The sequence below is a fragment of the Schistocerca nitens genome, chromosome 2, assembly GCF_023898315.1.
Source record: "Schistocerca nitens isolate TAMUIC-IGC-003100 chromosome 2, iqSchNite1.1, whole genome shotgun sequence".
Taxonomy (NCBI): domain Eukaryota; kingdom Metazoa; phylum Arthropoda; class Insecta; order Orthoptera; family Acrididae; genus Schistocerca; species Schistocerca nitens.
In genome coordinates this window covers 253,368,111-253,393,971 of record NC_064615.1, presented here as the reverse complement: position 1 = coordinate 253,393,971, position 25,861 = coordinate 253,368,111, and the positions used below count along the sequence as shown (strand labels likewise).

At 45.4% G+C, this 25,861-nt stretch overlaps 2 protein-coding genes across 2 annotated transcripts in view; one reads left to right on the top strand and one right to left on the bottom strand.

Moving 5' to 3' along the window:
* Positions 1-25,861, top strand: part of LOC126234959 (rab3 GTPase-activating protein catalytic subunit) — a gene marked incomplete at its 3' end in the record, with an annotated part of 492,900 nt that overhangs the window by 98,838 nt on the left and 368,201 nt on the right. The gene's annotated exons all lie outside the window — the stretch shown is intronic.
* LOC126235979 (TLR4 interactor with leucine rich repeats) overlaps positions 1-25,861 on the bottom strand; it is a 336,875-nt gene that overhangs the window by 16,643 nt on the left and 294,371 nt on the right. Inside the window, exons 6-8 of the mRNA XM_049944957.1 lie at positions 22,513-22,847; positions 14,184-14,507; positions 5,154-5,559 (exon numbers count right to left, since the gene is read on the bottom strand). Coding sequence (XP_049800914.1) covers positions 5,154-5,559; positions 14,184-14,507; positions 22,513-22,847 — 1,065 coding nt within the window. The remainder of the gene's footprint in view (positions 1-5,153; positions 5,560-14,183; positions 14,508-22,512; positions 22,848-25,861) is intronic.

Here is a 25,861-nt window from a genome sequence, read left to right as displayed (position 1 = left end):
AATGGAGGAGAAACGGGATTGGATGATGCATGATACAGAAAATTTTACTGAAGCCGTGGAGAACTACCCCGAAATATGGAACGTGCATAACCGGGACTTTAAGGATAGAGTGAAGAAGATGAACGCATTAAATGAAATCTCGTCGATATTCGACACATATGTGAAAGAAGTAGAGAGAAAGCAGCATAACTTGAAGACACAACCCCTTTGCCACCTGCATCCACTCGCTTGAGATTTTAGGAGTCTAGAAAAAGACGATGTGTAATTATTACATGTTCTATTTAATTAGCTTGTCACTTTCCATTTTATGAACATTAAAAAAACATTTTTATAAACATATCATTCCGTAAAATGCAGTTTATTTCAGTAAAAATTTAATTTCATTGTTGTGTTTTCATATACCTTCAAATAATTTTCTCTTTTCAAGACGTCAAAAATGCCTCTACATACATCGGGTACGATCAGAGAAATCGTTCTGACGGGAATATGAAACAAGTACATTAGGGACTTGTATGAGTCTCCTACAAGGAAAAGATTTCAAAATGCAAACTTTTTTTGGTTGTATGTTTCACATAAATAAATGAAATGCCTATTTTATTCGTAACTCACCTGTAGCTACAAATCGTAGAGTGACTAGCAAACAGTCCTTTGCTGAAATAGCAGTACGGAACAATGTGTCTCGTTTTGATATGACGGGCGCTATTAACATCAACAAATACTCCATATCATTTGACGACATTCTGCAAAAGTTTTCAAAAGTATCCATGCTCTCGATACTAAGTTATTGCAAAAGGTTATTATAGGCGCCATTTGACGATCTTCTCATTATCCACTCTCTAACCCAAATACTTCTCTTTTTCTTTTTCACGTTTTTCATTACAATTACAAGAACTGCAGCATGTCTCACCAGCCTATTTGTCATTTTATACTTCGGCTGACACTCGTAGTGGTACTGAGAGCATATGTAAACAGTATCAACAAGTTGCTGACGCAAGTTTCTTGCCAAAAAACTTGCGGAAGAAACTTGCTTAATTCTTGCGCTGCTGTGTAAACACAGCTGCAAGCGGCTCGCAATAACTTGCAGCAATAACTTCTGCAAGCGACTTGCTAATGTAAACCCAGCCTAACAGGTGTTCTGCGTGCACACAGGGGCAAGCTGGCCACCCGCTTCTCTCCTCTCCCCACCATACCTTCTCTCCCCTCCGGCCTCTGTAATGCGTTTTGTTTCCTAGCTTGCTTTATTGAATGAAGGAATAAGGTTAGTAGGAGTACTTGAAAGAAATCGTGGTTTGAAAGAGTACATATTACCTACGACACATTTTATTTAATTATCACAGGTGGAGTTTACAATACGTTTAATGTCTGGAACAAAATTTCTACATACAGACAAACGCAGTTACCTAAATTTTCATCACTGATGTTTGCTCTTAACCGAGACTTACTAATTTTCATAACAGAAAAAATCTCTCACAAACGTATGTCGAGCCAAACATTGACATTATCTTCGCAACTTCACGATGGAGACGAGGTAACTCTTGCTGTGGAAAGTCGTGATAAAAGTCTATTACACGTCGTGCCAAAACGAATTTGTCTCTCAGACGAGAATTACACTGTAGATCTATTAATTCATTTGCAAATTGGGATGAACATCATCTACAGAAACAGCAAATGGTCTCGAGAACCATTCAAAAACTGGGATAAATATGATATATCCCCAAATCGCTTGAGAAATTCCTCTTTTATTGCACTAAGTACGGAAACATATTCTTTGCAATTCTGTTCTCGCACAGTAGACAGAGTAGGGAAATGCACTGCGTTCCCTGACGAGAGCTGTCGTTCCCACAGCTCAAGCTTGCTACTGAAAGCTTGCACCTTTTCAGCCATTTAGCTGATTCTCTCCTTGCAAATTTGTGTTCAATGTATCCATTTGTCCGGTAATGTCCACTAAAAATGCAAGGTCGTCAGCTCACTCTGGATCTTCTAACTTGGTGTCGTACCTTCCTTTGTCCTTTAAAATCTGATTTATTCGCTCAGCTCAAAAAATGTTTTTAGTACATTACCGCGGCCAAGCCAGCGGACTTCACTGTGGTATGGTATGTCACCGTACTCTTCCCCAATTTCAGCGAGCAGCACACGTGCAGCGCTGTGCTCTCATGAGCCACGTGCAACGTTTGCCCGCCCATGGTGTAGAGGGTACCAGAAGTCTAAGGCTGCCCGACAAAGGGCGTAAGACGCCGTCGCCGTCGCCAGATGTCGCCCGGTGACATCGGACGACAGCGCAGACACATTCGGCCGATCTCCGTCGTTAATTTTTTGGGGGGATCAAGGAGGTTAAGTTAGGTTAGGTTAGAATCTATTCTTTGTATGAAGTAAGTTAGTTTTTAATCCCTTAGGGTGGATAGATACCACGAAGCCTCTGTGCTTGCTGCATTGCGGCTTTTGCTGTTAAAAGAGAGGCCGAATGCATCTGAACGAGCTATACCTGTCTCGAAAAGAACATGACGAGTACTGTCCACTCTGCCCCCAGTTACCTAAATAACAAAGCAAGTGTTACGGACATATATTGTGACGGGATTTGTGGCGACATTGAAAAGCAACATTACGGACACTGCTTCGCTACATTTGTTTTCGGTTGTCCAGACGTAATCGATTAACCTTCATTGACATGTTAAAGAGTAGCATAAAGTTCAGCATACGATACTCCGAAACACTGAAAAATGGAAATATATATCGTACACCACATTTGCAAACCACTTCATACGAATATAACAGAATCACCACCCTACTGGCATAAAAATGCTAGTAAGTAGTAATAATAATATGTACACAGCTAATGCCAAGCTACCTCAAGCCAAAAATACCATCCACAACAGTAACTATAAACATAAGACACACCAACATTCTCACGTGAACAAATTATATTTTTCAGGTCATAATATACGCCTAAAATTTCGGATAAAGATTTTGCCTACTTGTGGATTTCAATAAACTTACGACTTCAGCCTATAGATTCCGTACCACACCTCGATTATGGAATTTTCATCCTCAGGATGCCACAAACTCATTTTTCTGTGACTAAACTTACGAACCCCTCACACTCCATATTTCGTGTCTGGGACACGTTAAGCCGATTTTACGGAAGAAAATAGGCTGATTTCAATTTCACTGTCGACCGAAGCCTTTACGTTCTGCAGACGAGGTTTGTTGCAGTGTGGCCGCGCACGTAGCATCGTAAGCATTGTAGTGTATTGGTTCAAGGTCACAATTAAAGAGTAACTAAAACAGTTTAAGATAAGCGCTTGCGCGGGTACTGCTTTGTTGTTTTCTCGCTTGCAGCGCTACGTACGGCACGTATGCAAAATGGCGACCCCTTCAGCGCAATGCGTTCTGTGTTCTGCAGTTTGGTATGAGTAAATCGATAATTTCAGATTAACGTGCATTTCGTTTAAAGTTTAAATGTAATCCCCCATGTGGCAAAACCATCCACCAATGGTTTTGGCAGTTTGAAATGACCGGATGAGTGTGTAAAAGAAAAAAACAGTGGATGGCCAAAATTGAAGAGGATGTAGACCGTTTCACAGCGCCTTACCTTAGTAGTCGTGAGAAGTCTGTTCCAAAAGCAAGTTTTGAATTTCATTTGCGAAAGACGACAGTCTAGAAGGTCTTATCAATGCGTTTACATGTGTGGCGTCCATACCGGTTACAGTTGGTGCATATCATGCTTTAAAGCCAGGTGACTGTCCTGTGCTTTCAATATTTTAAGTGAGAAGGTAAACACCCATAATATTCGTATCCAGCGAAGGAGGTGAGGGGGGGGGGGGGGGGCTTCGTAATGAACCTATACAACAGCAAAGAGATTCCCCAAAATTAATCGTTTTTTGAGCTGTATCCCAATGTCATGTGTACTGTTCTTTTCTTTTTTCGCTAAAGCTAACTTAACAAAGGTTTATTACGTGGATATGTTACTAAAGTTGCTCTTTTCCCAATTGGAAGGTGAAGCTGAACTTTATTTGCAAACAAGATGGAGCCCATTCTCATTGGCATCTCTTGTATGAGAGTGATTGAAGGTCGAAGTTCCTGACCGCTCGATTTGCCATAATGGTCAGAAAGACAGAGCTAGCCGGCCGAAGTGGCCGTGCGGTTAAAGGCGCTGCAGTCTGGAACCGCAAGACCGCTACGGTCGCAGGTTCGAATCCTGCCTCGGGCATGGATGTTTGTGATGTCCTTAGGTTAGTTAGGTTTAACTAGTTCTAAGTTCTAGGGGACTAATGACCTCAGCAGTTGAGTCCCATAGTGCTCAGAGCCATTAGACAGAGCTATTTTCCGTTCCAGTCCGCGTTCACCTGACCTCACGCCATGCGATCTTTTCCTTTGGGGCTTTATGAAAGATCGTGTCTACGTTCCGGCACTACGTAACGATTTGCCAGAGTTGATGCACAGGATTGAAGAGGGTCTTGCTTCCATTACTCCGGGCTTGTTAGCCAGAGTGGAACTTCAGATTTGGATCCTAGGTTTGAAGTATACCGTATAACTAAAGGTGCAGAAAAAGAGCATTTGTAAGGTAAATTAGGTTAGTTTTACTTCTATTTGAAGTATCGTTTGTTGTAAATAGTCTAAATTAAACTCTGCTATTGAAACTGGGACACTCATTTATGGACACCCTGTATGTTTAGCTGCGAATTTCGATTGTTTCTTGCCGAGCGAGGTGGCGCAGTGGTAGCACACTGGACTCGCATTCGGGAGGACGACGGTTCAATCCCGCGTCCGGCCATCCTGATTTAGGTTTTCCGTGATTTCCCTAAATCGCTCCAGGCAAATGCTGGGATGGTTCCTTTGAAAGGGCACGGCCGACTTCTTTCCCCATCCTTCCCTAATCCGATGAGACCGATGACCTCACTGTTTGGTCTCTTCCCCCAAACAACCCAATCGATTGTTTCTTTAATTACGCTTCAGTACTGTGTACGTCGGTCACTTATGCCGTTGAAATGTTGCGCGCATTTCACCGTGATATCCGAGACATTCGAGAACCATTTTAGAATAGGTGAAATATTGTTGTTCGTGCCACAGCGGCGTCTGTCCGTTTCGTGAGATGACAGCACCAAAGAAGAAGCTGTTAAAAAAATTTATCACAACTGCCGGAGCTGCGGACTCACCTTGGCGGTCGAGGTGGTAGGCGCGCGGGCGCGGGATGCTGCGGCCGCTGTAAACGGACGCCTGGTCCCACTCCTTGTGGCCGAAGCCCGGTGGCGCGGCGGCGGGCGACGCGAGCGCCGCCAGCGAGGAGAGCGGCGGGTGCGGCGACGCGGGCCGGCCGGCCGCCTTGCCGCCGTGCAGCGTGCGCAGCTGGCGCGAGCGCCGCCGCGACGCCGCCACGAACACGACCAGTGCCACGACCACGGTGGCGCAGATGGCGGCGCTCGCCGCGATCGTGATCTTGTCCATGTTGCCCGGCAGCGCGCCCGCCGCCGCCGTGCGCACCTCCCGGCACTGCGCCGCCGGCACCGTCTCCGGCGTCACCGTGACGTCAGACAGCGAAACCACGCACACCACGATGCACTCCTGCACAGAGCGGCCACCGGCACACCCGCCGTCCTCGTCAGTGCTGCTTTTGCGACTCGTACTCACAAGGGGAAGGCCTCTGACAGGGCCCAGCGATTCGGCTCATGTTTGCCTGGTAGCTTGTGTACCACGTGAAATGGAAGACTTCAAGGTGGATCACAACCCCCCCACAACCCCCCCCGTATTAGAGAAAACAACCCCCGAAGGTCGTGTCTCTCAATCGACGGAATCGATTGATACTGGAAAACTGAGCGTTTTTTATCATCACAAATGAAGTCAACTAAATCTGGAAAAAAAACTTTTACGACAGTCGCTTACGTATGCCTACCTGTAAGGTTATAGCTCTTCTACGAAAGCGGCACTGGTCAAGTGATCAAGGCAACTGACTGGGGAGCAGAGGACCTGTGTTGGATTCCTATGTGTATTCATTCCTACATGTATTCTGGAGCGTTATTTATTTTTCTCCGTGGACTCTGGAAGGTTAGTAAGGTGAACGAATCACTAAGGAGCCATAACAAGGTAGATACATAATGTTTCTCAAACAACCTGGATTAATGAAAAATAGAAATTTTAATCGTTGTTATTTGCAAACAATTCTAACAAGGGAACCTCCCCATCGCACCCCCCTCAGATTTAGTTATAAGTTGGCACAGTGGATAGGCCTTGAAAAACTGAACACAGTTCAATCGAGAAAACAGGAAGAAGTTGTGTGGAACTATGAAAAAAATAAGCAAAATATACAAACTGAGTAGTCCATGCGCAAGATAGGCAACATCAAGGATCATGTGAGCTCAGGAGCGCCGTGGTCCCGTGGTTAGCGTGAGCAGCTGCGGAACGAGAGGTCTTTGGTTCATGTCTTCCCTCGAGTGAAAAGTTTAATTTTATATATTCAGACAATCATTATCTGTCCGTCCAACCGTCCGATGCGAGGTAACTGCGCCATAGTATGGGGACGCTACACCTAAACAAACATCGAAACAAAACATATGTTTTGACAGAGCACAGGGAAAATTGTGCGATTGTGTAACTGTTGCATTCATTTGTTGCAGTTTATGTGACAAACTCTTATGTTTTCATCACTTTTTTGGGAGTGATAATCACATTCACAAGAAAACCTAAATCGGGCAAGGTAGAAGAATCTTTGTGGACCCACCTAACTTGAACAAACATATTCCTGTCATGTGACGCACATGCTGTCACCAGTGTCGTATAGAATGTATCAGAAGTGTTTTCCTGTGGAGGAATCGGTTGACCTACGACCTTGCGATCAAATGTTTTCGGTTCCCATTGGAGAGGCACGTCCTTTCGTCTACTAATCGCACGGTTTTGCGGTGCGGTCGCAAAACGCAGACACTAAACTTATTACAGTGAACAGAGACGTCAATGAATGAACGGACAGATCGTAACTTTGCAAAAATAAAGAAAAAAAATCTTTCACGCGAGGGAAGAATTGAACCAAGGACCTCTTATTCCGCAGCTACTCACGCTAACCACGGGACCACGGCGCTCCTGAGCTCACATTATCTTTGATGTTGCCTATCTTGCGCATGGACTACTCAGTTTGTATATTTTGCTTATTTTTTTCATAGTTCCACACAACTTCTTCCTGTTTTCTCGATTGATCTGTGTTCAGTTTTTCAAGGCCTATCCACTGTACCAACTTATAACTAAACCTGAGGGGGGTGCGATGGGGAGGTTCCCTTGTAAGGATTGTCCCAAATTCGTCACAAGGAACCATCGACAGCGTTATTTCGAGGTTTCATAATTACAATTCACTTCTGGAAACAGCGGGAGTTGCACAACTGCGCAAGCGCAGCAAGGATCCTTAGCATCAACATTTGAGCATTGATTTTTCATGTGATGTCATCGAATACGTGATACGCATCAGAATTAATTCCCGAAAAATAAATAATTAGCTCTGGGTTTCCGGAAGCGATTTCCAATTATAAAACCTCGAAATAGAGCTATCCATAGTCTCTCTCGTGAAGAATTCGGAGCAACCCTTCTCGAAGTGGTTTTCATAAAACGAGAATTGAAATTTGAATTCTTCACTAGTACAAGTTGTTTGGCAAATATATTTACCTACCTCGCTATATTCATTACTGGATTATTCACCTTACTAACCATCGTATCTCCACAAATTTCGAGACGGGGAAAACTACATATGTAAACAAGAAAAAAAAATGCAGGATACATGTAGGAATATGACACACGTCCTCCGTCCTCCGCTCCGTAGCCAGTTGCCCTGATCAAGGGGCCAATGCCCCCACTTTTGGTGAAGGGCTTTAACTTTACGAATAGATAAATCGCAGTCGTAAAACCTTTTCTCCATTCCTAGGAAAAATGTGTTTTCAGATCCAGTGTATGATGATAAAAAATATTCAATTTTCTATTGCTCCCGTCAATTTTGAGTCGATTGCACGTAAGGATGAACTTCAGGCATTGTTTTCTCAAAAAGCGGGGAGGATGAGGCGGGGCGGGGGGGGCGGGGGGGGGGGGGGCGTGGCGTTGTGAACCAAAACACAGCCCTTCATTCTAGGTGGTACATAAGCGACCCGCCAAAGAAAAGAGTCGATTGCTGTTGCTTGAGGCTCTCCCCTTGTCGAAAGTGCTCAGCTACACTGCTACACATATACAGACTATCGAATGAGGAGGCATAGTGGTTAAGAAGCACTCTTTAGGATCACCCCCAAAAAAATCCGTCACAAACCTGAAAGTTGGCTTGGACGCAGCAGTGTTTTACTGGCCATGGTCCTATTGGAGATGGCCTGTCGGTGTCGTCCTCCTACCTTTGAACTGACAGCTTGTTGTGGGGGGCCTTCAGTTTAATGTGGACTCAGAATTCATACCCTTTTCTCTTTTTATTCCAATGTTGACAACAGGTATCTTTTTAACATGTCAGTAAGTTTGGTCAATTATCAATCCAGAGTATTTCGTGCCAGTACTGTAAACACGTGTATGTTGCCTGTGAAATTTCCCAACTTTAGTGAGTTGTAGAAATTGCAGTTGTGGAAAATAAAGTAAATAGTGCTGTCCATGGCGAAAATGTTGTCATATTTTTTGTATAGGTTGTTTTGGACTAGCGTTGGTACAAACTGATACAGAATTTATGCTTAAATCAGAGTCCCTAAATCAACATTCATGCAGAGAGAGGTTGTAATAAGGACAGGTGTCCAACAGGGTCGTCCCATCTTTCCATATTTGTTTACTTTGAATACAGAAAATGCAATAGAAACAATAAAAATCTGTGAAGAGGAATAAGATTTATTGGCAGTTACATGTATTAGATTTGCAGAGTCAAAAAAGGGACGTCAATTGCCAATTTAACTCATAGCCTGGACAACCATACTCAGGGAAAATTCAAAAGGGAAATAAGATAAAAATGAAGCATAGGAAATAAAACTGTAAAGCGACGAAGCCATTTCTCGTAAACATGTAGTACAGTAAATAATGCTGTCAGAAATGTGATCGATATGGGAAGAATGATGATGAAACAAGCCTTCAGAAATAAAAGAAATTTATTAAGAGACAGCATCATCAAAGGGCAATGTGGAAGTCGCGTATCGATAGGTTCAAATGATCCATCTGTATTGAGTTACAGCCAAATGTTATCTATACCAAGTGTTAGTAAGAATGTTACGTCATCAAGTAGTGAATGGTGGTGATTGTAGTATTTTTATCTGAAGTAAATTTGTGTAGGTAAGTGGCATGTACAAGACGACGATAAAATTGTATGTGGAAAGGTAAAGGCACCAGAGCGCAGTTCTGACATTGCGCTTGAAAATGGAGGCAACAAAAATTGAGACATGTTAATAGGATTTGTCGAATGAGAAAAAGCGTTGGACATTGTAAACTTATGCAAGGTGTTCTAAATTCTCAGGAAAATAGGTGTAAGCTGTAGGGAAAGAAGGGTAATATACTTTACGTGCAAGGACCAAGATGGAACAATAAAAATATAAGACCAAGAACGAAATGCTCGGGCAGCAAGTACATAATACATGGATGTAATCTTTCTCCTCTACTCTTCTGTCTATACGTCGAAGAAGCAATAATGATGGAAATAAAAAAAACGGATTGAGGAGTGGGTTGAAAATTTAGTTGAAAGTGTTAAGTTTCTCGGGGAAAACGACGAAAAATTGCAGGACCTGTTGATGGAATGAACATTCTAACGAGCACACTGTATGAATTGAGAGTAAACCGAAGAAAAACGAAAGTAATGAGGATTCGCAGAAATGAGATTAGCGGTAAACTTAAGGTCAAATGAACAAGAGTAAATGAAGGACTTGTACTACGTTGGAACCAAAATAGCACATGGCAGACGCAACAAGATGGACACAAACAGTAGACTAGCACAATAAAGAGGGCATTCCTCACCAAAATGAGTGTACTGTATCAGATATTTGGCCTTAATTTGAGGAAGAAATTTCTGAGAATTGCTTGGAGCACTGCATTGTATGGAAATGAATCGAGGGATGTGGGGAAGTCGGAAAATAAAAGAATCGAAACATTTGAGATGTGATATTATAGAAGGATGTTGAAAATTAAGCGGACTGATAAGAGCAGAGGACATTCTTCTCAGAAATGGAACGAGCGGAACATGTGGACAACATTGACAGAAGGGAAGGACAGAATGATGGGACGTGTGTTGAGACATCATTGTGCTAGGAGGAACTGTAGTGGATAAAAGCTGTAGGGAAAGATAGAGATTGCAATGCACTACCGGATCAGAAGTATTAGGAACACTTATTAGTGGTCATTAATATGAGGCATGTCCATCCTTCGCCTTTATGAGATCTTGAACTGCGCTGGAGACAATGTCAGTGAGGATGTGAGAATGTCTGTGGAGGAATGGCAGCCCATTAATCGTAAAGAGCCAGAACCAGAGAAGATAAAGATGTTGAACATTGCGATGTTCTAACTCATCCCAATGGTGTAACATTGGGTTCAGGTCACGACTCTGGGCAGACCAATTCGTTTCACGAATAATGTTATCCGCAAACCATTGTCTCACAGATGCTGCTTTATGAGAAGGTGCATCGTCATGGTGATACGAACCACCACCGTCTCAGGCCTGTTGCTCTACTGTAAAAAGTACGCAGGGCTGTAAAATGTGTTGATATCCTTCAGCATTTAGCACATTCGTGAGCGCAATAAGGGGACCACAGCTTAAGCATCCTCTGTAGTTCATTGTTGGCACCACACATGATGTCAGGTAACGTTCTCTGAACATTCAGCAAACCCAAACCACTGTATCTGATTGCCATAGGGTGTGGATCCGGACAACCCGTTTCCCGACGTCGACTGTGCAGTGGCGTCGCTCTTTGCACTACCTCAGGGCCACTTAGCACTCACTACACATATGTATGGCTTCCGGGGAGCTGCTCGATCATTTACCCCCTTTCTTTTTAAAGCCCCACACAGTCAGTGGGCAAGCTGGACTGCTGGTAACACTTTGGAACTCACGACTGATTTCTTCCACTAATTTCATGCAATTTTACAGCTCCGTACCTCAGTCGTTAATTATATGATCACTTTATTATCCTTGTGTGTGTGTGTGTGTGTGTGTGTGTCCGTGCGACTGTTCAAAACTCTTTTTCGAAACGGGGAGCCGCATTAAGTTGAAAATACCATCATATACTGAGGTTTTTAGTTCCTTGGTGGTGTACAAACGTTAAGCTTCTAAGCGAATGCAGTCAAAACATACGGCCATCTATGTCACATATTTTGATACTGCCAAACCCACTCACTAAAAACTTACGGATTCTTCCCCTTGACGTGGAATCATAAACTCTGACAGCAAAAAAGGTTTCGCAGTACAAGTAAACCAAAACAATCGGAGAATCTCTTGATTTGTACTAACAAAGAGATAGAGGGGCTGGCCAGTACTTACCTCAGCTCAGTACAGCCGATAGATACACAAAACAGAACAGAAAATTTACATTCCTAGCTTTCGGAACATTGTTCCTTCGTCAGGGAGGAGAGAGGGTGAAAAAAGGGGGGGGAAGAAGGGAAAGTGGATTCAGTAAGTACTGGCCAGCCCCTCTATCTCTTTGTTAGTATTTGTTTCACATCTTTATATGAGATTTTCCATTACTCATTTAAATCTGTTGATTTGTAATTATATCGCTCGGAAAAAGGTTTCATTTAGCATGTTACCGACTTGAAACGTAAAATTAGAACGTACTCGAAAGTCTTGGGATCCGTGGGACCGATATCTTAGCGGCATCAGTGTCGATAACAGGCAAAAATCTTTGAGATCGTCGATTTTTCGAGAAATGACCTGTCTATGTACGTAATTTAGTTTGTACGGAACGGTCAGGATGCGATTCTTCTCACACCTGACTTCTTTGGCTGTTTCGCGGAGGGACTGCGATTGACGGGAATGTGGAGACTCCGGCAGGCGGAAATATTATCCGTATCGTGAGACACGAAACGTTTCTGTAGCCGGCTCAGGTACAAACGGAAATCACACACCGTGGATGAGCTTGATGACCCGTCTCCGTCAGTATATCAGGTCTGCGTAGTTTAGCTGTGGTTTTCCTTCGCGTTTCCCCTTCACAGTCGTGTCACTCACAGTCGACTTGCTCAGTCTTAGAAGAACTCAACTGAAATGTCCCTGGTGATGGTGATGTCGATTTGTGGGGCGTGCTCACCATCTTCGTCATCAGCGCCCGTACAACTTCTAAATCTTTCCATTTTCAGTCTCGCCACTTCCCGAATGGTGATGAGATAATGAGGACAACACAAACGCTCAGTCCCCGGCCGGAGAAAATCCCCGACCCGGCCGGCAGTCGAACCCAATACCCCGTGATCCAGAGGCAGCAACGCTAGCCACTAGACCACGAGCTGCGGGCAATGTACTCGATGGATTTGTTACTCAGGTCACATCCGTTGCCCAGTCCACGTTCGAAGTCACTGAGGCCTTCTGCTGTTAGCTGCTTCTCTACTGACAAAACTGTAGTCGCCGCCTTCGTTTGTACTGGCAGGTCCACATCAGGTGACATCCAGTGGACAGTTCCGCATTACATATAGGTGTGCGGATACTTTTGATCAGATAGTGTGTAAAGAACAAATACACTACTGGCCATTAAAATTGCTACAGCACGAAGATGACGTGCTACAGACGCGAAATTTAACCGACAGGAAGAAGATGCTGTGATATGCAAATGATTAGCTTTTCAGAGCATTCACACAAGGTTGGCGCCGGTGGCGACACCTACAAGGTGCTGACATCAGGAAACTCTCCAACCGATTTCTGATACACAAACAGCAGTTGACCGGCGTTGCCTGGTGAAACGTTGTTGTGACGCCTCGTGTAAGGAGGACAAATGCGTACCATCACGTTTCCGATTTTGATAAAGGTCGGATTGTAGCCTATCGCGATTACGGTTTATCGTATCGCGACGCTACTGCTCGCGTTGGTCGACCTCCAATGACTGTTAGCAGAATATGGTATCGGTGGCTTCAGGAGGGTAATACGGAACGCCGTGCAGGATCCCAAAGGCCTCGTATCACTAGCAGTCGAGATGACAGGCATCATATCCGCGTGCCTGTAACGGATCGTGCAGCCACGTCTCGATCCCTGTGTCAACAGATGGTGACGTTTGCAAGGCAACAACCAACTGGACGAACAGTTCGACGACGTTTGCAGCGGCATGGACTATCAGCTCGGAGACCATGGCTGCGGTTACCCTTGACGCTGCATCACAGACGGGAGCGCCTGCGATGGTGTGCTCAACGACGAACCTGGGTGCACGAATGGCAAAACGTCATTTTTCGGATGAATCCAGGTTCTGTTTACAGCAGCAAGGTGGTCGCATCCGTGTTTGGCGACATCGCGGTGAACGCACATTGGAAGCGTGTATTCGTCATCGCCATACTGGCGTATCACCCGGCGTGATGGTATGGGGGTGCCATTGATTACACGTCTCGGTCACCTCTTGTACGCTTTGACGGCACTTCGAACAGTGGACGTTACATTTCAGATGTGTTACGACCCGTGGCTCTACCCTTCATTCGATCCCTGCGAAACCCTACATTTCAGCAGGATAATGCACGACCGCATGTTGGAGGTACTGTACGGGCCTTTCTGGATACAGAAAATGTTCGACTGCTGCCCTGGCGAGCACATTCTCCAGATCTCTCACCAATTGAACACGTCTGGTCAATGGTGGCCGAGCACGTGGCTCGTCACAATACGTCAGTCAGTACTCTCGATGAACTGTAGTATCGTGTTGAGGCTGCATGGGCAGCTGTACCTGTACATGCCATACAAGGTCTGATTGACTCAATGCCCAGGCGTATCAAGGCCGTTATTAAGGCCAGAGGTGGTTGTTCTGGGTACTGATTTCTCAGGATCTATGCACCCAAGTTGCGTGAAAATTTAATGACATGTCAGTTCTAGTATAATATATTTGTCCAATGAATACGTGTTTATCATCTGCATTTCTTGTTGGTATAGCAATCTGAATAGCCAGTAGTGTAATTGAGGATGTAGGGTACAAGTGGTACTATGCGAGATGAAGACGTTGGAACAGAAAAGAGGAACCTGTGGTGGACCGCACCTAGAAGGCTGATGAAAAATGGTTGGACGGCGGCGCAGAGTGGGATGTGCGGCGACTTACCTGCGGCGGCACGTTCTTGATCTTGAACTCGCGCTCGCTGAGCTCGAGCGGCGGGCCCTGCTTGAAGGCGCGGTCGCCGAACAGGCGGTAGACGACGCGGAAGCCGGGGATGTCGGCGGCGCGCGAGTCCCACGAGATGACGACGGCGCCGTCCTGGCGCGACGCCGAGCGCACCACCACGGCTGGCTCGGCCGGCGTCGTCGCCAGGATAAGCGGCGGGTGGCGGCGCCACGACGGCGGCGGCGGCGTCGACGACCGCGTCACCACCACCGAGCCGGAGTGCTGCTGCTGCTGCTGCGCCGGTGGCCGAGCGCGCGCCCTTGCCTGCAACACCACGGTCGTGTCTGCAGCTGTGTCCAAAACACTACAGGCTGCACTAAAAACACCTGACAACTCTGTAATAATTACTAGATACGGACAAGTCTACACACACTCCCGTAAACGGAGGGTCTTGCACCGTGGACCACCAGTCCGGCATGTGCCGAACTTAGGGAATATCTTCATCACATGTCGGATTGTCGTATCGCCGACGTACTACACTTGTACATCCCTTCGTCTTCCGTCTAGTGGACCAACTTCGACCCACTATTTATACTGAGGTGACAAAAGTCATGGGATACCTCCTAATATCGTATCGGAACTCTCTTTGCCCAGCATAGTGCAGCAGCTCGACGTGTCATGGGCTCAACTAGTTCTTGGAAGTTCTCTTCAGAAATATTCAGCCATGATGCCCATAGGGCCGTCCATAATTGCGAAAGTTTTGTGGGTGCAGGAATTTCTACACGAACTGACCTCTCGATTTTGCCCCATAAATGTTTGATGGGATTCATATCGATCTGGGTGGCCAGATCATTCACTCGAATTTCCCAGAATGTGCTTCAAACGTATCGCGAACAATTGTAGCCCGGTGACATGGCGCGTTGTCATCCCTAAAGATTTCTTCTTTGTTCCGGAACGTGAAATCCATGAATGGCTGCAAATAGCCCCCAAGTAGCCGATCATATCCATTTCCACTCAGTGGTCGGTTCAGTTGGACGACAGGACTCAGTCCATCCCATGTAAACACTGCGCACACAGAGCCTTGTTGACACTTTGGAGCCGGTCGTTGTGGCCGAGCGGTTCTAGTCGCTTCAGTCTGGAACGGCGCTGCTGCTACGGTCGCAGGTTTGAATCCTGCCTCCGGCATGGATGAGTGTGCTGTCCTTAGGTTAGTTAGGTTAAGTAGTTCTAAGTCTAGGGGACTGATGACCTCAGATGTTAAGTCCCATAGTGCTTCGAGCCATTTTTGACACTTTGGATCCATGGCTTCGTGGCGTTTGTGCCACACTCGAACCTTGCCATCACCTCTTACCAACTGAAATCGGGACTCATCTTACTGGACCACGGTTTTACAGTCGTATAGAGTCAAACAGATATGGTCACGAGCCCAGGAGAGACGGTTCAGGCTATGTTGTGCTGTTATGAAAGGCACTTGCATCGGTCATCTGCTGGCATGGCCCATTAATGCCAAATTTCGCCGCACTGTCGTAACTGATACGTTCGTCCCGCGTCCCAGGTCGATTTCTGCATTTATTTCGCCCAATCTTGCTTGTCTGTTAGCGCTGACAACTCTATGTTAACGCCACTGCTTTCTGTCGTTAAGAGAAGGTCGTCGGCCACTGCATTGTCCGTGGTGAGAGGTAATACCCGAAATTTGGTATTCCCAGCACACTCTTGACACTGTGTATCTCAGAATAATGAAAGTAGTCACCAGCGTTGTGTAGAACCCGTTGCCAGCGATGTGGAAGGCGTAGTATACCGTTAGCACATCCTGTTCTGTTGATGGTGCGAATGGAGCGGTCTACTGCCTGTCGAATCTCTTGAACGGTTGGTTGATTTGGGGAAAGAGACCAAACTGCGAGGTTATCGGTCTCATCGGATTCGGGTAGGATGGGGAAGGAATCATAACGGCAGTTGCCTGAAGTGATTTAGGAAAATCACGGAAAACCTAAATCAGGATGGCCGGGCGTGGGATTGAACCGTCGTCCTCCCGAATGCGCCACCTCGCTCGCTAATCTCTCGATCGGTTCTGAAGCGAATGCCACGAAGTGGTTCCTTCTGTCTTCAGAATCAAATCAAAGTCACAAGGACTTAAGTCCGGGGAGTATAGTGGATCGTACAGTACTTCCCAGTCCCATCGGCCCAACAGAGCAGCCACAGCTTGCGCTGTATGCGCCCGCGCATTGTCGTGCATAATGATGAGTGGGTTGCGCAGAAAGTGTCGCCTTTTCTTTCGCGAAGCTGGTCGCAGGTGATGGTGACTTTGATTTGATTCCGAAGATGATGGAACCAGTTCGTGGCATTCGCTTCAGAATTGTTCCAGAGATTCGACAGGCAGTAGATCACTCCATTTGCACCATCAACAGAACAGGCTCTGCTAACGGTATACTACGCCTTCCACATCACTGGCAACGGGTTCTACACAACACTGGTGACTACTTTGAAGGACACTAACAGGTGCAAACATGTAACTCTTTTGTATCGGTTATGAGTAAATAGTTGCCACTATTTACGTTCCAACACTCGTATTTCCGACATGGAATGTCCCATGTGTCTAGCTCGAAATACCATTCCGCGTTCAGAGTCTGTTCATTCCCTTCGTGCGGCCATATCACATAGGAAACCTTTTCACGTAAATCGCCTGAGCACAAATGACAACTCCGCCAATGCACTGCCCTTTTATACATTGTGCATGCCATACTTGGTTCAAATGGCTCTGAGCACTATGGGACTTAACATCTATGGTCAACATCTATGGTCATCAGTCCCCTAGAACTTAGAACTACTTAAACCTAACTAACCTAAGGACATCACGCAACACCCAGCCATCACGAGGCAGAGAAAATCGCTGACCCCGCCGGGAATCGAACCCGGGGACCCGGGCGCGGGAAGCGAGAACGCTACCGCACGACCACGAGCTGCGCATGCATGCCATACTACCACCTTCTGTATGTTTGCACATCACTATCTCATGACTTACGTCACCTCACTGTTTGACAGGCACTTGAGAGACATAGGTTTCGTACGTTACACGAAAATCACTTTTACAGTTCCTAAGTGCAAGAACAGGGGCTTTTTAATATTAAAGAACGATTTTAGCCGGAATCTCCTTCGCCGAACATGCACTGTAGCTTAAGAGGCTTTTGTAGGCCAATAGCCTGGTGTGATAGACCACAAGTGTCTATATGAAATTGTTCGTCTAGGCTTCCCCTATACCACTATGATGATACATTGTAAACCACGAATGGCCAAAAACTCTGCACTGCATGCGTGCGGAGCTCTTACACTTGTGAGAATCTCTCTCATCTGGATGCATAGTTCCTCCTCTACGATGTTTCACTGTCTCAGCGGGAAGGAGGGGAAACAACAACGCGTCGTATTATACGGCTATTCAGTTGTGCAAGAAACATGACGCGGCTTGCATGTGGCTTTGTTTCATCTTTCCGAGGAACACAAATAACAAACGAAACAGTCTTTCACTATGAATCAGTTGTTTTTATTCCGCTGAAGAAATGATAAAATTAATATCTGGCTCACGGATAGAGCCACAGTTTTTTAGACTTTCATCGCACAGGCTACCACTTAATCGTGACTTATTTATTTTCATAAAGCGTGTCATACCCATTTCTTGATCTAAACATTCATATCACTGTTGCAGCCTCATTACTGTGACGTGGAAATTCTTCCCAAAGAAAACTTCCCATACCTCCTGCACAGTTTGAACGTAAAAGAATTTGTCATTTCAACAGAAATTACAGTGCAGATCTAACAGGCCCATTTACACAGGCAGATATATGCTATCATGAAATTAATAGTGCCCTAAAACCATTTAGAAAACCGTTCCTGCAATTCTTTCATTGCCACAATGAATTCTTCAAAATCTGTTTTCTTTGACACCACAAGTCGCAGAAAAATGGACTTTTTTTTGGTCAGGAGCTGTCCCTTCCTCAATGCGATTTTCTTTCTAAATGTCTGAGATAGTACATTGGTAAGTTGTGGCGAAAATAATTATGTACTAGTGGCTGCAGCTTAATTATATGGTTTCTCAAGTGGAGATTGACATCATAATCATTCAACAGAACTAGATCTGGAAATATTCTCGCAACGGTCTCCCAACGTCGGAAGCTGTATACGTACCACGCTTGTGCTTGTGCCGTCGAGTGCGTTGGGATCACCAGATGAACAGGTTTCTTGTCCTTGGGTATGATGATCAAAACGGTTTTTTCCACAGTGACCACCCGCCTTTTAATAGTTTAAAAGAAACTAATTGTGAGTTTGGACCGAGAATTCGAGAACCTCTTTCTGAAGACCCAAATGTCATTTTGATGCCATCAAAATCTATAAACAAATGTCCGACCAGGTCAAAAGATATTTGAAAGGGGTACAAAAATCTGTGCTGTTAGATTCTTAGGGCTGTCAGTATGAAAGAACCGTATAGAGCATCGTATCTGAAGACAAGGAATTTGTTCATGTAGTGGTCCCAAAGGGCTCGACGGCAGATATACAGTCATGAGATGTATACAGCTTTCGATGTTGGAAGGACTTTGTGTATAGTTTATTTTCCTAAGTAGTGTTTCAGAAACCAGCTTTATTACATATGGATGTATGTAGCTTGAAAGCTTCTGTAATTGCAAGAAAAGCTTGCATTTTCAAAATTTATTAATTGTGGTGGGATATTTTGCAAAATTTCAAAATTATTACGAAATTCGTTTATACAGTTTTAGAGAACACAAGTTACATATCAACTTTTTTATGATAAACATTTTTTATATATTATCGTTTAGAAGATATTCCCTCCAAAGCGAATATGCCAAATTACTTTTCGGGGTGTGTTTTACCTAGGACCTTTGATATTCTTAAAAATATCGGGAATCCGATATATCAATATTTAAAAGAATATCACTATCGTCATTCGATACATTGAAGGCAATATCGGTATATTGATATATTGAAGAAAAACGTATTGACTTACCGGCCTATAAAAATATCGGCTGCACATTGTAAATATACTGCCGGTTTTAGAGCTGTACATTTAAGTATTGATTTACTATTAGATATTCTGTACATCAACAAGCCAGGAGCCTGCTTATCCCATTTGTCAACCACTTTGCCAATTATGGTAAGTGGGACAATAAAAGGTGTTCGATGGGTCCGTCGTTCGGTTTCGTCATATATCGGATTTGTCCGGAACACTTCACGGCGACTTCCTTTTTTTTTTTTTTTTTTTTTTTTTTTTTTTTTTTTTTTTTTTTTTTTTTAAAAAAACCAGCGGCCTAGCAGTTGTAGTGTCAAAATTGCTTGGTGAAGTTAAACGTTGCAGTTTTTGTTGGTAGCACCGAGCGCCGATTACGTCAGCACTTCCGTCACACGTCTCCCCCAACCGCAAAGACGAGTGTTGTCATTTAGATTTTTGTTCATCATTTTCTTCAGCTGTTTTTGAAGAATGCCGATGTGAAGAAATAGCACACTAGTTGCATTAAAACTGTTGTGTAACGCAACTGGTGTGATATGTCGGAAATCCTTTCACGCCGCCCCCCCCCTCCCCCCCCCCCCTCTCCTCCCCTGCCCAAGTGCAATCGGACTTCTTTGTGCCAACTATTCTTGCTTTGCATAGTCAAGGAGAAAGGCTGGACGTGATGAAAGCTCAAAAGTAGTACCACTCCTTCACGCAATTGAAGTAAAATTAAGTTCTACTACAATTTCAAAAGAACAGTTTCAAGTATTTACTGAAAATTGAAAAAAAATATTAAATAAAAACATTGGCACTCGATATGGTCATTGTGGTATCGATTTATCAATATATCGGGCAACAAAATGTCGCCGATATATATACACTCCTGGAAATTGAAATAAGAACACCGTGAATTCATTGTCCCAGGAAGGGGAAACTTTATTGACACATTCCTGGGGTCAGATACATCACATGATCACACTGACAGAACCACAGGCACATAGACACAGGCAACAGAGCATGCACAATGTCGGCACTAGTACAGTGTATATCCACCTTTCGCAGCAATGCAGGCTGCTATTCTCCCATGGAGACGATCGTAGAGATGCTGGATGTAGTCCTGTGGAACGGCTTGCCATGCCATTTCCACCTGGCGCCTCAGTTGGACCAGCGTTCGTGCTGGACGTGCAGACCGCGTGAGACGACGCTTCATCCAGTCCCAAACATGCTCAATGGGGGACAGATCCGGAGATCTTGCTGGCCAGGGTAGTTGACTTACACCTTCTAGAGCACGTTGGGTGGCACGGGATACATGCGGACGTGCATTGTCCTGTTGGAACAGCAAGTTCCCTTGCCGGTCTAGGAATGGTAGAACGATGGGTTCGATGACGGTTTGGATGTACCGTGCACTATTCAGTGTCCCCTCGACGATCACCAGTGGTGTACGGCCAGTGTAGGAGATCGCTCCCCACACCATGATGCCGGGTGTTGGCCCTGTGTGCCTCGGTCGTATGCAGTCCTGATTGTGGCGCTCACCTGCACGGCGCCAAACACGCATACGACCATCATTGGCACCAAGGCAGAAGCGACTTTCATCGCTGAAGACGACACGTCTCCATTCGTCCCTCCATTCACGCCTGTCGCGACACCACTGGAGGCGGGCTGCACGATGTTGGGGCGTGAGCGGAAGACGGCCTAACGGTGTGCGGGACCGTAGCCCAGCTTCATGGAGACGGTTGCGAATGGTCCTCGCCGATACCCCAGGAGCAACAGTGTCCATAATTTGCTGGGAAGTGGCGGTGCGGTCCCCTACGGCACTGCGTAGGATCCTACGGTCTTGGCGTGCATCCGTGCGTCGCTGCGGTCCGGTCCCAGGTCGACGGGCACGTGCACCTTCCGCCGACCACTGGCGACAACATCGATGTACTGTGGAGACCTCACGCCCCACGTGTTGAGCAATTCGGCGGTACGTCCACCCGGCCTCCCGCATGCCCACTATACGCCCTCGCTCAAAGTCCGTCAACTGCACATACGGTTCACGTCCACGCTGTCGCGGCATGCTACCAGTGTTAAAGACTGCGATGGAGCTCCGTATGCCACGGCAAACTGGCTGACACTGACGGCGGCGGTGCACAAATGCTGCGCAGCTAGCGCCATTCGACGGCCAACACCGCGGGTCCTGGTGTGTCCGCTGTGCCTTGCGTGTGATCATTGCTTGTACAGCCCTCTCGCAGTGTCCGGAGCAAGTATGGTGGGTCTGACACACCGGTGTAAATGTGTTCTTTTTTCCATTTCCAGGAGTGTATATACAACGTAGAAAAAATATCGATTTCTTAGCAACAGCCTCAGTTTTACCCATTAAAAGTGAATTTAGACACAAACAAAGAAATACGTATAGTACTATTTTACCCCCCCCCCCCCTCCTCCTTCACAACCGCCAAGTTTCATCAACGTATTTTATTTGACACTTCGAAATTTTCTCTTATTAGCTTCAGCATGACAATATAACATGTAACGGGCAACGAGATAAAATTTGTATCAAAAGGAAATGATTTCTGAGAAACTGTGAAGCAAGACGTAATATGAATTACGTATTTTTGGTGTTTTTTATCTCTTCCTATCTAAGTGCCGTGCAGGAGGAGGCATCCCGAGTTGGGGTACCGCAAAAAGTAAGTTGCACTTTAATACGGCAGACAGAGAACTTTTATTGAACACTGCACTACGCTTCATCGTGACTCAGATACATGACACTATTTTTCAACGTAGTCATCAAGTCTCTGTAATGGACTGAACTTTCTACCAATCGTTCAGTAAATTGACTGTAGAAATCCACTCCTTGGCGACAGAGCCATTCGAGAAGCGCTGTATGAACTTTCTGACTGTTCAGAAATCGCCGACTGCTGCGGTTCAGTTCGTCAGTTGTCAGGAATCTGTCGTCTGTGGTCGATATCGACGTCCTCCCTTCCCGATCAGCATCGCCCACATCTGTGCTGCCTTGGTCAAACTGTCGCCCCATTTCACTCCGGCTGGACCCGATATTGCATTTGGTCCTCATATCGTCTGGTATCGCGATGAACCTGCGTGCAATTTAGACGCTTTGCCCAAAACAATCCTACAGATCCCGGAACTTCAACTTTGTAGTACGTTTCCAGTTGCCACGCGATTTCACTTCCACAGAGTCATGCACCTGTCAGCAGAAATGCGCCTGCAGGAAACCCAGAACATGTACTCTTCTCTGATAATGAGCCACTCTTGTTGCCTAGTGGTCTTAGCATGTGACGAAATGTGTGACTTACTTTATGGAGTCCTCTCGTATTTGCTACGCCTCACGTTACTTACCGTAGTAGTTGTAGGGCGCGGTGCGGTGGTGGTAGTGGTGGTGCTGGTGGTTGTTATGGTGGCTGTGGAAGTGCTCGTGGGCCGAATTGTGGCAGCGATGGTTGACGCCTTCGTGGAGGCGACAGTCTTGGGTTTGATGGTCGAGCTCGGTTTGATGGTGGTGGTGGTGGTCGTCGTCGTCGTCGTGGTGGGGGCGGGCGGCCTCGGGGGCGACTCGGTGACGTCACCGGCGTCGGCGTCCAGTTCTCCGGACTTCACGGGTGTCGCCTCCCCCTCTCCCTCCCCCTCGCCGACCGCTTCCGCCTCCAACTCGTTGTCCTCGCTGCAGGTCAGCTCTGCAAGTAATGACGCAACCAGACCCGTTGTAATCTGGTGGTAACTGCAGCTGTTGTTTATTGCAGACGTTTGTCTTTGGATTAGTACTTAACTATTTCATAGCATTTTGTTTGACAGAGAGTTACTCAGTTTAAAAGAGGGAAGGGGTGTTTCTCTACCTAGTGCCGTGTCCATGACAAAATTATGATTCCCGGTCTCAGCTTGACCCCGTAACACAACTTGGCACACACATCACTTTCAGGCTGGAAAAATTTACAATGACTAAGGTATCCTAGTACATTTGTGGCTGATGATGGGGCTGAGAAAGGTTAACATAGAAATATAATTTAATTTCAAGCAAATTTCGTGTATACATGCTCAATATTTGTGAAAATAAAAGTAATAAAATCTACTGTGGGAGTAAGATACCCATACTACCCCGGGGTCGAGAGTGCAGATGAGGTGTGACATGTAAAAATGTTGGAAAACGACCTGTTGGTATGTCTCTGCTGCTTTTAGTTCACTTGGAACACTAAAAATACCAAGTGCAATCTGTTCAAAAAATGATTCAAATGGCTCTAAGCACTATGGGACTTAACATCTGAAGTCATCAGCCCCCTAGACTTAGAACTACTTAAACCTAACTAACCTAAGGATATCACACACATCCATGCCCGAGGCAGGATTCGAACCTGCGACCGTAGTGCAATCTGTCTCTTATTTGTATTGTTCAGCGCTATAAAAGTTTTTTTTTTTTTTTTTTTTTTTTTTTTTTTTTTTTTTTTTTTTTTTTAAAGGAGTGTGAATGAATGTGAAGAAATGAGATGACATACTTACCATATTGCAAATGTAAAAAGTGTTTGTTCCACTTCAACAGCTAAAAAGTTGAACCATTGTCCACAGCTTTTTGTGTACTTTTTACCCACGAGGAATTAAAAGTTTCCTCTGGATACAGATGAAACTACAGGGCCAAATTTGCTATTCATACAGATGAAATATGTGTGAAATATATTAAATGTATGTGAAATGTGTACAGGGCGTCTCAAACGTTTTGGGATCAAATTGAAACTGGTGATAGTGGGGTCCACAACTGATTATGTTGAGACAGGGAATCAATAGTCAGAAATGCATATTTATTGTGTTATGGACATACACAACATACTCCACATTTCAACAACATAGCTCATGGTAATGGTTTAAAGTGATCGCCACCAGTGTCAGTGCATTCATGACGATGGCGCATAACGTTGTGCTGCACTCTGTCAAAGATCCCTGGTGTCTGTTGTACCAGGAGACAGGCAGCTTGGACCCAAGCAAGCAGGTCTTCATCCATTTCTACAGGGTTTTGTACACAAACGTCTTGACATAACCCCAGAGAGTAAAGTCCAAGAGGTGTGAGATCTGGCAGTTGCACTGATATTGGACAGGACCTCCGTTTCCAAACCAACGATGAGGGTAAATGTTCTTTCCAGGTGCAGACTTAAACGTTGATGTGGGCTCGTGCACTGCCGTGTTGAAACTACATCCTTTTGTGGACAACACGAGGTACAATCTCCAATGGCTGGTGATTGTCCTCGCTCCAGATGTGGCTATTGCAGCTGTCGAGAACACCATCACAGGTGAATGAGGCCTCATCCTTGAAAAACACAAACTGTACAAAGTTCGGTACTACAGCTCTGCAGTGTATAATCCATTGACGAAAGTGAAAACGTGGCCCAAAATTCGTTGGTCCCAGTGGTTACAGACGTTCTTTATGATAGGGGTGTAATACCTGTTCCACCAGTACTCTCTAACACCATCTCGTCAAGTCTGGTGTTCAGACATGTCTTTGCAGGAACCGGGCCAACTCTCTGTAGCATGAACAAACCTGTCTCTCGTAAGTTGGTATCAATGGAGATAAACGTCTTCCAGTTAGGATGAAACTTGCTGGGAATGTGTTCACCGTGCATTCCTGCTGTTTAAAAGGCACTACATCCTGCTGCACCATACATTAAGTGCATGGTTGTTAACTCTCATGATGAGTAACCTTCCACGCGTGACTACTCATCATTCAACATACACAGTAACTCACATCATCTTGGACATATCACAACTTACACCAGGTATAGTGATGTGCATGCAGCAGAGGTTGATGCGCCAGTGTGGTGCATGCGGTCGTCACATGACACACGTGCTACGAGCTCAGTTGTGTACACTATATCTGTTTGGTGATTAGGGGTGTACGCTGTTTTCACCTGCTTCCTGTTCCACGGTATAACAGACACCCAGGATCTTTGCAACAATGTGGCAGAACTTACGTGCTATTGAAATACATGCATTGAGACAGCCAGTCGTTGGTTTGAACAATTACTATGAGCTATGATGTTGTTATGTGGTGTACACTATGTGTATGGTTCAAATGGCTCTGAGCACTATGGGACTCAACTGCTGAGGTTATTAGTCCCCTAGAACTTAGAACTACTTAAACCTAACTAACCTAAGAACATCACACACATTCATGCCCAAGGCAGGATTCGAACCTGCAACCGTAGCGGTCGTGCGGTTCCAGACTGTAGCGCCTAGAACCGCTCGGCCACCCTGGCCGGTACACTATGTATATCCATAACACAATAAATTTGAATTTCTGATCATTGGTTCCCTATCTCAGTATTACAGTTGTTGACTCGCCATCACCTGTTTCAAGGCCGGCCGAAGTGGCCGTGCGGTTAAAGGCGCTGCAGTCTGGAACCGCAAGACCGCTACGGTCGCAGGTTCGAATCCTGCCTCGGGCATGGATGTTTGTGATGTCCTTAGGTTAGTTAGGTTTAACTAGTTCTAAGTTCTAGGGGACTAATAACCTCAGCAGTTGAGTCCCATAGTGCTCAGAGCCATTTGAACCATTTTGAACCTGTTTCAATTTGACTCAAGAGGCTTGAGACACCCTGTCTACTGTGTGTGTGAAATACGTGATATGCATGCACATGGGTGATGCCATGGGCCAAAAGCTAGTTCTACAATACGACGTGGTACCATTCCCAATAAAACTTTACATCAA